This window comes from Caretta caretta, chromosome 4 (assembly GCF_965140235.1).
Source record: "Caretta caretta isolate rCarCar2 chromosome 4, rCarCar1.hap1, whole genome shotgun sequence".
NCBI classification, from domain to species: Eukaryota; Metazoa; Chordata; order Testudines; family Cheloniidae; genus Caretta; species Caretta caretta.
In genome coordinates, this window is record NC_134209.1 from 62,809,212 (window position 1) to 62,821,217 (window position 12,006).

At 42.1% G+C, this 12,006-nt stretch overlaps 1 protein-coding gene across 2 annotated transcripts in view; it reads right to left on the reverse strand.

The window, feature by feature from the left end:
- Positions 1 to 12,006, reverse strand: part of RNF150 (ring finger protein 150) — a 202,282-nt gene that overhangs the window by 47,922 nt on the left and 142,354 nt on the right. For both annotated transcript variants that reach the window (XM_048847065.2, XM_075127702.1), the window contains exons 3-4: positions 8,625 to 8,696; positions 7,781 to 7,863 (exon numbers count right to left, since the gene is read on the reverse strand). In XM_048847065.2, coding sequence (XP_048703022.1) covers positions 7,781 to 7,863; positions 8,625 to 8,696 — 155 coding nt within the window. The remainder of the gene's footprint in view (positions 1 to 7,780; positions 7,864 to 8,624; positions 8,697 to 12,006) is intronic.

Sequence of the window (12,006 nt, forward strand, 5' to 3'; positions counted from 1 at the left end):
TGGAGACAGGCCAGTCCTTGCCTGCAGACAGACCCCCAACCTGAAGCAAATACTCACCAACAACCACATACCACACAACAGAACCACTAACCCAGGAACCTATCCTTGCAACAAAGCCCGTTGCCAACTGTGCCCACATATCTATTCAGGAGACACCATCACAGGGCCCAATAACATCAGCCACACTATCAGAGGCTCGTTCACCTGCACATCCACCAATGTGATATATGCCATCATGTGCCAGCAAGGCCCCTCTGCCATGTACATTGGTCAAACTGGACAGTCTCTAAGTAAAAGAATAAATGGACACAAATCAGATGTCAAGAATTATAACATTCATAAACCAGTCAGAGAACACTTCAATCTCTCTGGTCACGCTATTACAGACATGAAAGTTGTGATATTACACCAAAAAAAACTTCAAATCCAGACTCCAGCGAGAAACTGTTGAATTGGAATGAATTCATTTGCAAATTTGATACAATTAACTTAGGCTTGAATAGAGACTGGGAGTGGCTAAGTCATTATGCAAGGTAACCTATTTCCCCTTGTTTTTTCCTACCCCCCCCCCCCGACGTTCTTGTTAAACCCTGGATTTGTGCTGGAAATGGCCCACCTTGATTATCATACACATTGTAAGGAGAGTGGTCACTTTAGATAAGCTATTAGCAGCAGGAGAGTGGGGTGGGAGGAGGTATTTTTTCATGCTTTGTGTGTATATAAAAAGATCTTCTACACTTTCCACAGTATGCATCTGATGAAGTGAGCTGTAGCTCACGAAAGCTTATGCTCAAATAAATTGGTTAGTCTCTAAGGTGCCCCAAGTACTCCTTTTCTTTTTGCGAATACAGACTAACACGGCTGTTACTCTGAAACCTGTCATTGTGCATGTCAAATTTCAGCTCAACGTTGACAGCTGAGGTATTATAAAAAAGCCCTGCCAACTGGAGTGTTGATAAGTCTTTTTACTCTATATTTCCCTGTGCATGCACTAGCCCTTCCCCATTTGCAGTTCCTCTATATGAATGCATACAAAGCCACCAACTAACAGCGGTAGGGCAGGTTTACAAACTGTCTTAATGCTAGGTACTAAGCTAGTAGATCAATAGTATAAATTCTCTCTTCACAGCAGGTATTATCTCTGTGAGAAATGCAGAATCACCTTGCATACCCAAATAGTCATGTTTAAATTAAGAACACTGCATGCAAAGTAATAATTTTGCTTTGCTATTCCATCCCAATATTTAAAAAACAGCATCCCACACATAAAGATGTATCCATCCTTCCAGTTAGTTGGAAGAGAGACAGAGGTACATTCTCATCAGTGTTAATTTTTAACATCTGTTCCGTTGAACGGTCTTTGTAAGTGGCATCATCCCATTCTCGAGCTGGATTTAACACTAAACAGTATGAAAAATACAAATCTAAAAATGCATGAAATTTCATCAGACTCTATTACTCACTTCACTTGGCTCCCTTTCCTACTACTTCAACAGGAAATTGATCGCTTGGGAATAAGAGTTACAAGGAAATTACAGTATTCCATTTTAAACTGACACTGACTTCGCACAGCTGTGGCACAGAAAATCTGTTCTTGGAATCTGAAACTAGTCTAATTATATCACTTGGCTGTAATACCGAAGTTTGTCAGACCTCATCCGATACCGTATGTCAACATGATTAATGTAAATGAAGCATCATGATACTTAAAGTTAAAACCACCACTTTACTAACGTTACAAAGGTTCACAACTCCACTTCCAAAACAACATTCACCATGTTGGGTAGAGAACCAAATGCATCAAATTTCCATCTCTGCACTATATTAACCTCCTTCCTTCCCCTTCTCCCAAGAGATATGTATTCAGCATATAATCGCCAGACAAACATTTTGAGTGAGCAGGCGATATAAAAATTACATATAATCCCCAAGTAGCTACTTTGTGAAACAATGAATAAGAAATGTTTTACAATTAAAATGTGTAAATAAAATATCTTGAATGTGTTGATTTATGCAGAATACTGAACTGAAAGTCAATGTCTTACTTTTCAGCTATTTGAAGGAGCAATTTCAAATATTCTTATAGTGTTGATTTTTTTTTAACAGTGTGTCCATGTTCATAGGCTAGTATATGTTTAACTGCCAATCTTGATTTGGGCCAAAATAATCAGTGCAAGCTTTCAAAAAGCTCAGATATTCGCTATGCTCTTGAAAAATGGACAAAAAAAATCTGTTTCTGATCAAGAATATATAACCTGAGTGATGTGTAAAATCAGATCAAGTCATTCAGGCATAGATGAGAAAGGCCCCCTTTGTGTTCAAGTTCAAGCTTTGCAAGCCTTAATCAGGCTGCAGATCACATTGCAACATTTCATAATGTTTGTTAGTCAGATAGTGTGTGGAATTTTCATGCTTTACAGACATTTACCTCAAGTTTGGCTGTTCCTAAAAATTAATTGGTTTGAAAGAAAATTATTCTAAAAGGAATGCTATCAATGTTGAGAGATTTAAATCCATAACCATGACAGGTTAAGTCTCCTTGCACTTTAAAATACTATATTACAAGTGTACTATGGTTCTAATTTTAATTTTTGACTTGGTATGTATTAGTTAGATTGAAGGATCTTTTTTATAAAATAGAAAACCACAGAAGAATGAATGCCAAAATTAGATAATCTAAGGACTAAAATTATCTGTTTGTGGGTATGCACATATTTTGATGGAGCATGTGATAAATCCATTTTTGCCAATTTGGATTTGAAGGTCTGTTTTATTTGCTGTTATTTATATAGCACCATAACATGCATGGTGCTTTATAAGAATTAACCAGGAATCCCCGCTCTGAAGCATTTACAATCTAAGTCAAGACAAGAACAGGAGGACAAGATGACAAAGAGTGTGGCAGGAGAACAACAACAGGATCATGCAGTTACTTGGGAAAAAGATGTAGATGTCTTTAGAATTAAAAAAAAATCATCTACACTTCAGTTTATATACCTCCATGGGGAACTGAGTTTTTAAAAGGGATTCAAAGCAGGAAAAAATGAAGGCGCTGAGGGGGAGTTCAGAAGCATGGGGGCAGTGAGAAGGAAGGCACACAGATGGTCTTAGAAGAAGGATATGAAGACTTAAGTGTGAAGAGAAGTTTGAGCTAAGAGAAGAGGACAGGTGAGGGCAAAGGAGACAAGAGCAGACAGAGAGGTAGATTGTAGATGGCCTCACTATAAGAACACACTGCTTGAATTTGATGATAGAGACAATAAGAAGCTAGTGAGTAGATTTTAAGAGGGGGTCAACAGAGTTACAGCACTTAGCAAGGTGCTTTTTTCTTTTTTGAAGAAGTCTAGATAGGAGGAGAAGGAGGGCAGACTTGCAGGAGGCAGTCAAAGGCAAAGAAGAGTTGTCGAGAGTTGTAGTAATGACACTCAGAGGGGAGGAGTACAGTTGCTTTTCAAGGAAGACTGCTATACTGAATAAAGAGGATGGACCTGTAGTAAATCTGTTAGGATTGTTTTTCCTCCAGAGCCATTCATCAGCCCTGGAGTCAGTACAGAAAAACTGAATGCAGGAAAGAAGCCAAACATCAAAAAGGATGGGCACAGAGAAGTGATGGAGATGATGGTTTCCTCATGGGAGGCTAACACAAGGAAAGGAAGGAGGGGTTGGAGAGCATCAGTGAAGTCAGAGTTGTTAATAGACTGGAGATTATGGAAGGAATGCGATACTGGGAGGGGTAACAGAGCACGTACAGACAAAGTTGAGAGAATGACCCTGATAATGAGTCTGGAAGGTGACACAGAACAGGAGGATGAATGGAGAAGTTAGTAAGAGGAAGACAAAGCTAGCAATATCAGCAGTCTAGGAGGAGAAAACAAGACAGATGAGGGGTTGTAGAGTAAGGATTTGAAGATGGAGATTTGAAGTTGAAAGTGGGAGGAGGACAGGTGAAAACACTCTGGGAACACTGGAACATGGTTACATTCAATCTTGTGTCAATGCCCTAGAAACTAATTGTAATTATATTTGCTATTGTCAACTTTTAAACCTGGATATAAAACTAAGACTTATTTCCGTCAAGAGAAAAATCAGCACAACATGCAGCATCAAAAGGCACATAAGAAAATAAGAATGGCCATACTGGGTCAGACCAAAGGTCCATCCAGCCCAGTATCCTGTCTACCAACAGTGGCCAATGCCAGGTGCCCCAGAGGGAGTGAACCTAACAGGTAATGATCAAGTGATCTCTCTCCTGCCATCCATCTCCACCCTCTGACAAACAGAGGCTAGGGACCATTCCTTAGCCATCCTGGCTAATAGCCATTAATGGACTTAGCCTCCATGAATTTATCCAGTTCTCTTTTAAACCCTGTTATAGTCCTAGCCTTCACAACCTCCTCAGACAAGGAGTTCCACAGGTTGACTGTGCACTGAGTGAAGAACTTCCTTTTATTTGTTTTAAACCTGCTACCCATTAGTTTCATTTGGTGGCCCCTAGTTCTTATATTATGGGAACAAGCAAATAACTTTTCCTTATTCACTTTCTCCACACCACTCAAGATTTTATATACCTATCATATCCCCCCCTTAGTCTCCTATTTTCCAAGTCTCTTTAATCTCTACTTTATACTTCACACACTACTTTATACCTCAACCTGATCATTTAAATTCTGAGCTTTTCAGAATGAAATTTAAAAACATAGGCAGATGTAGGAGGACGGGAAAAAAAAGTATATATGAAATTGATCTCCCCTCCAAAATAGCCAGTGGTATCCCTTCATTGACTCTCTGCCACACTTAAAGAGAATGCTCTGAGGGAATGACACAGTGAAAGGACCCGAAGAGCTAATAAGAAGCTGTTTATGTGGCTTTGAAATTCATCCACTACTGAAATACTGACTAGTGGATTTTCACTACAAATTTTTGTATAGACGAGGACAACAGAAAGCCTCAAGATAGCTACTAGCTGCATCTGGAAACTTCCTGGTTTAGGGCTGGCTGTGGGAGAGCTGCTGATACACTTGCTTATTTAGATTTGCTCAATATATACATTATAATGTCTATCCAGGGCTCTAAGCATCTTTCACATATATTAAAAATGAAATCATATTAGTTCAAACAAAAATAAACTCAACAGCATCCTCTAAACCAGGAAGGAAAACAAAAATGACCCTAATCCCAAATACTAGGCCTTGGCACACAGCCCAGAACTTGATGCAAATTCTCTCCCCAAAAGCCTGGGAAAAGAGATGGACTTTGCAGTGTGCCTAAAAGTCAGATTTGGGTAATTTTGGATCACTGGTGAAGAGTCCCATGAAGAACATCCTGCCAGCAGCTCCTCCTTTTTTCAACTAAGGAGGCTATTGACTGGGTGCCTCCACTGATCAAAGCTGTGGCAATATCATGTGGAGAGGGAGAGGCAGTTTCTCAGATATGCTGACCCTAAGGCATACATGGCTTTACAGGTCAAAAGAAACATCTTAAACTTCACCTGCATACCAAAAGGCAACCAGTTCAGATCACCCAGCACTGGTGTCATGATGATACTGGCTTTTCGACAACTGAGAAATTGGAAGTTTCAATAAGGTTTGGTGGGAAGCCAATGTCTTCCCTGAACTGCAGGCTGCTATGCCAATGCCCTGCATATACAAGGTATATACAGTGAGCATACACTGGGGATGACAAAGAACGAAATATGTATTTGCAGGTCTGTGTCTTCCTTTTGCTAATCACCAGTGCAAAGAGTGCTCTTCCACCTTATACGATTTCCCTATTGACTTGAAACTGATTTATCATCAATATTCTTTATTTCCTCTCAGCTGCCCAGTGCATCCTATCTTGTTGGTGTTTCTTTATAGATTGTAGACTCTCATTGGCGGGAACTATCTTTATTTTTGTTTCTTGTATAGCATTTGGCAAACTGTTGGCATTTCACCAACAATAATAGTAATAATAAACACCAACACCTATGGTGGTGTACAAAAGCTTACAAATCTGTAAAATGTTACCTTTCCTAACTTGTACAGTAGGGAAGATAGTTTCAATAAAGTAGCTACTTGGGAGGGAACTCCTCATCTCTCATAATTCAACAGTGCCAAAGTTCAAAATGACAGGTTTCAGAGTAGCAGCCGTGTTAGTCTGTATTCGCAAAAAGAAAAGGAGTACTTGTGGCACCTTAGAGATCAATAAATTTATTTGAGCATAAGCTTTCGTGAGCTACAGCTCACTTCATCGGATGCATGTGCATTTTACAAGACAGATCTGCTGCTAATCTTTAGCTGGAGCCATTTCCAAGTAACTTTTTAAGTCAACCAAGAGCTAAACATCACCTGCTAACTATGTGTTTCTGATTCAGTAGGCCTTATTTAATACTACGCACTCTCATTTAACCTCGTGAACAACATTAAGGATGACTCTGTGCTGGGTCATTTGTGAGAATGATACAAGTGAAAGATGGGGTTTAGATGTATGTGTTCCATATAATTTCCTCAAAGAAATACCTGTACCTTAAGCACAAAATTTCCAAACTTTATCTAGGGCCCCACAGGAACATACTAGGAATTAAGCCCACTTCGAAACTGTATATATGTCCCATTTTCTAAACTCTTAGCTGAGGAAGCATTGTGCTTGTGTCTGACAAGAGTACATGTGCTGTGTGTCAGAGATGGGGGTTCTAGAGCTGGCCCAATTTATGGCAGTAAGCATACACATCCAATGACTCACAAGAATGATCACAGGTAGTAAGCACTTAACATTTAAAATATCTACCATGGAAGCCTATTATTTATAACATAGCCAAAAAGGAACAAATATTTCAGTTCTTCATGTCAAACAGAAGATGGGCTCCATAGAAAATGACACTTTACATGTACATGCTTTTGGTATTCCTGTTTCCAAGGAAAGCAAGTTGAGAAATGGAGTATCTAGCTGTCTTTGATGGAAGCCATCCCAGATATGATTTGTGTAAGGTTTCCTTCCCACTTTATTTACACAGCAATTAAAAAGAAATTAAAGTGAAGTTAAAGCTCATGAAAGCTGCTGAATTTCAGATAGCTGTTCTGTGGACAACTAACAATATAGGAAATGGCAATGCAAGTGTCCCTACACTATCCTGCCAATGAACTGCAACCTTGACCTAGAATCAATATTTCTATTCCTCATACTGCTTTAAATCAGGAGTAACTCCTCTAAAATCAATGGAGTTAAACTGGTGGAAGAGACAGCAGGATCAGTCCCCCCCACACACTTTTTCCCCCTTTTTACTGAAGACTTTGTAATATTTCCAAATTCCACAGACTTAGCACCTGGGCTCTTACAAAAAATATTACCCTCCAACACTCTGCCTCTCTGCCCAAACCTTCTGAACACTAGGCTACCTTAACACATAGCCTAAATCTCACAACCATTCTCGTTACTAGAAAATATCGTCAGCCGAACTGCTCTTTCCCAGTCAGGCCAATATTAATGGTTAACCAAAAAGCCTGACCAAATAAGATCCCCATATACCATGCCAAGCACGAACATAGTTAGACTCAAGCTCTGATGTTAAATGGCTCGTCACTCACTGCAGTTATTATTTTAACTTCAAACACATCAGAGTAACATGTCAAATCTTTATGGAATACTTTTTGAGTACAGAAAAAAAAATCCAAAAACTTGAAGTTCTCAGATAATCTCATTTTAAGAATTTGACAATTCCAATTTTGCAGTTTTACACTAAAGGACAGAGACTTTAAAACCAAGAACACATTAGTAAATGCCTCCATACACTGTATTAACTTACCTGCATGGTAAGATCCTGACAACATCATTTGGTTTGTAACCTTCAATACAAACTGCACAGTTATCAAAATCTGGCTCAGTTTCCTACAGTAAAGAGAACATTACATTAGATTTTTTTTTTTGGGTTAATCACTTCAAACAAGAACCTAAGCAGCAGAGCAAAGTTCAAATGGTTATTGATGTGTTTAAGCATGACAATGTATCTTAAGGAAAGTCTGAGAGGCATTCATTAGGGATCCAGACCTGCAAGGGTCTGTGCACATGCGGCGTAGATCTACACTTGGAACTGGGGTTGTGAATCCCAGCTCACAGAGACACACTTTAGCACACTAGCTCAAAACAGAATGTAGCAGCAGCAGTACAAGTGGCAGGAAGGGCTAGCTGCCTCATATACATGCCTAGGGTCTCTGATGGGCACGTATTCGGGTCAGCTAGCCTGTCCCACTACTGCAGCTACATTAGTGCTCTAGCTTGACGAGAGCTAGTACAAGTATGTCTCTTTGAACTGGGAATTACTCTATGTACAGTAGTACTCCCACTACGGTCAGTGAGAGTTTTGCCTGAATGAGGGCTGCAGAATTTGGCCACAAAATTTGGTTTGCAAACTGTAACAGCAGCTACTTTAACAGTCAGACTAAAATAACTTTACTGTATCTTTATTTAAAATTTCCCTTCCCTTCCCTCCCTGTTCCATTCCATCCTTAAGTTGCTTACCAGCACCTTGCCCCTGGCTGTGGGATATTTACTAGTATAAAAAGCAACTGCCACTCCTCTCCTATTTCCCTCTCCTTGGCAGTCTGAGAGGATCCTCGCTGCACAGTTCTAGTCTGAAAGGAAAAAATTACCTTGTCACCTTTCCTGATTGTTCTGACCTGCAGCTTGCTGATTGCTTTCTTTGCAGCATCTCCAAGACGGCGCTGAAAATGCAAAGTTGTCCGTTAGTAAAGAATATATCTTTAGGCAGAAGCCATCACCTTATTTTTCTATAGGTGGTTAATAATCTGAAGCAGTTTTACATGAAACAGTAAGGTTCTGTGTAAATGTAAACTGACAGGGCCAGGCAGGTTGCTGTGGGAAATAGCATGACATCCCTTTTAAAAACAAAAATGCTGCATGGATTAAAGGCTCCTCAGTTATCTAAATTTCATTAGGCAAAGCAGCTATAATGCTAATCCAGTGAAGAATTGACACTGGCCTATGACAACACTAAACTATTGCATTATGGGCATTACATGAAAATAGAAACAGATATGTATTAAGTAACGATTCACTATTTTGGGAGCCTATTTTTTTACATTAGTCCCATTGACTTCAGTGAAGTTGCAGGCAGGCACGGCAGTCTGCCCGTATGCTCTCAATTGTAGGATCAGCGTCCAACTTTGCAGTTATATGTCATGAACAGCAGACGAGCCCTACAGTCATGGCTTGGCCATCTACTTTCATTTGCGTTTTTCTTGTTCCTTGTCACCTTTCCCTCCACATTACATACTGAATTTCTTTCCAAGTGAAATTTCATAGTGTTTTTCTATTTTTTCGTAACAAAGCATCATCTTCTGATACCTAGTGCCCATTTCTGATCTCACTTACACTTGTTTTACAATAGTTTATTGATTTCAATTACGTTTATTGATCTCATTCCTGATTTACACCACCGTAAATGAATTCAGCCTCTGTATATGCACACATGACAGCTACTTCCAGAAACAGCGCAGTTTAGGAATGGGGATTTAAGAACGGTGGTGACTGTGAGGACATTGCATTTTTAAGGTCAAATGTTGTGTGTGAGAGAGTTCAGAGACATGCCAGTGTGGAAGCAAATTCCAGCTGGAGTTGGTTAGAAAATGAACCCCAAAATGACGTGAGGTTGTATGTAGCTTGTAAATAGGGACCCACTCATGAAGCAAACTCGATCAATATGTTTCCTCTTTTCCCTTGTTGTTATTCTGATCTATGGCACATTTTTCTCATAGCTTGCCTTGAACAAAAGAATCAAACAAGAGTTGAAAACGTTACTTGCAAACTATTTGTTTCTTTAATATAAATCAAAGGCAGACAGCTAATGTAAAATAAAAAAAAAAGACATTATGTAGTGCTTCTGGAATTTTTTTTTATTTATGTTAATGAAATGTCTTGTTTTTTTCGTATATTCTTCAAGAGAAGAGGACAAGATTAAAGATTGGTTTAAAACTTTGATCTGTTTGTTTTCATGTTTACCTTTTCTTATCTGACATCGTTTATGGCTTTCAATGAAAATGTGATCAGTTTTTTTTTGTTTTTTTAAGGAATACTGTTTCATTAGTATATGCTGGAGAAAAAAAACATACTTTCGAAGAATCTTTGAAGTGAAATGCATGCTATCAGTAACCAAACACTGCCCCCAAAGATAAGAATGGCTAACATTACAGTGTTTAAATGTTTGAAGTGGAGCTTCGGGATTTATGGTTATAAATCTCATAATCTAATTAACACTAGGACATTCAGTCCTGAGCTAGTCAGAGTTACCACTCCTTTGGTGTGGGCAGTGATGAGCTGCCAAAAACTTAACAACGGGTGCCGTCCTCACCCCACGAGGGGGTCGTTGCCCACCCCCGCTCCCCAGGACTCCTGCCCCATCCAACTCCCCCCACGTTCCTTGACGCCCCCCGCAGGACCCCTCCCCTATCCACCCCCCTCCCCTGTCCCCTGACTGCCCCCAGAACCGGGCAGGAGGGTCTCGTGGGCCACTGTAGTGGGTGCCCACCCCACCCCTAAGAGCCAGAGGCACCTGCCGGGGGAGCGAGGTGGGGAGTCCTGGCAGTGCTTAGCTGGGGCAGCTCCCAGGAAGCATCCGGCAGGTCCCTCTGGCTCCTAGGGGTGGGGGAGCGTAGCTGGGGGGGGGAGTAGGGGAAGCTGCTGCTCCCCCCCCAATCACATCAAAAGCGGCGCCTTAGGCGCCGACTTCCTGGGTGCTCTGGTGCTGGAGCACCCACAGGGAAAATTTGGTGGGTGCATAGCCCCCACCAGCAGCTCCCTGCCCCACGCCCGGCCCCAGCTCACCTCACCTCTGCCTCCTCCCCTGAACGGCACCATCCCGCTCTGCTTCTCTGTGCCTCCCCCCGCCCCCCCCCCCCGGCTTCCCGCGAATCAGCTGTTCGGCGGGAAGCCGGGGAGGACTGAGAAGCAGGCCGTGGCCTCCCGCTCAGGCCGAGGATGGCGGAGGTGAGCTGGGGTGAGGAGTGGTTCCTCTGCACCCCCCCCCCCCCGGGTTACCTGCTGCGGTGCAGGCGGACCTCCTTGCACCCTCCCCCCACCCCGGCTCACCTCTGCCTCCCTGAGCTTGCTTCTCAGCACGCGAACAGCTGATTCGCGGGAAGCCTGGGGGGGTGGAGAAGCAGAGCAGGGCGGCGCGTTCAGCGGAGGAGGCGGAGTGGAGGTGAGCTGGGGCCGGGGGTGGGGCGGGGAGCTGCCGGTGGGTGCTCTGTACCCACCAAATTTCCCCCTTGGGTGCTCCAGGGCTGGAGCACCCATGGAGTCGGCGCCTAAGGGGCCACTTTTGGCCAGTTAAATTTAGAAGCCCTTTTAGAACCAGTTGTCCCTCACGGCATAACCGGCTCTAAAAGGGCTTCTAAATTTAACAACCGGTTCTAGCGAACCAGTGCAAACTGGCTCCAGCTCACCAGTGGGTGTGGGGGTCCCGCCAGTAAGGGAGGTCGATGGTGGTTAAACAGAAGGAGGGGCACTGTGGCAAAGAGCCTTCCTTGTGCCAGTCCTGGAGCGGGAGTGCTAGCTGATGGTCAGTGAGAGGGGTAAAGGGACACCTGTTCTCTCTCGAATTTATTTCCTCCCAGATTTCCTGTTTTCTCCATGTTTGTCTTTTAGATTCTCTTTTAGCTTCTCAGGGCAGGGATTGTCTTGATCTCTGTGCCTTGCACAGCACTGAGCATATCATTAGTGCTGAACAAGTTATTTGTGAGTTCAAAGACCAGACTGGGGCGCATACTTTGCCATACTTACCGTTTCCCAGACAAGCGAAGAGAAACGCCATCTGACATGGTGACAAAGTTCACAAAGCTCATTGTCTTGGGAGACTACCACAGCTGCAAAGAGGATACCTTTCATGCGATGACCCAAAGCTTTGTATTCAGGCTCTCTGCTGTAGGTCTCTCACAGGTAACATACAGACACACAGCATACTGGACTGGATCCTCATACTGAATGTGGACACAGGAAATAGAAATTCTCCTCATT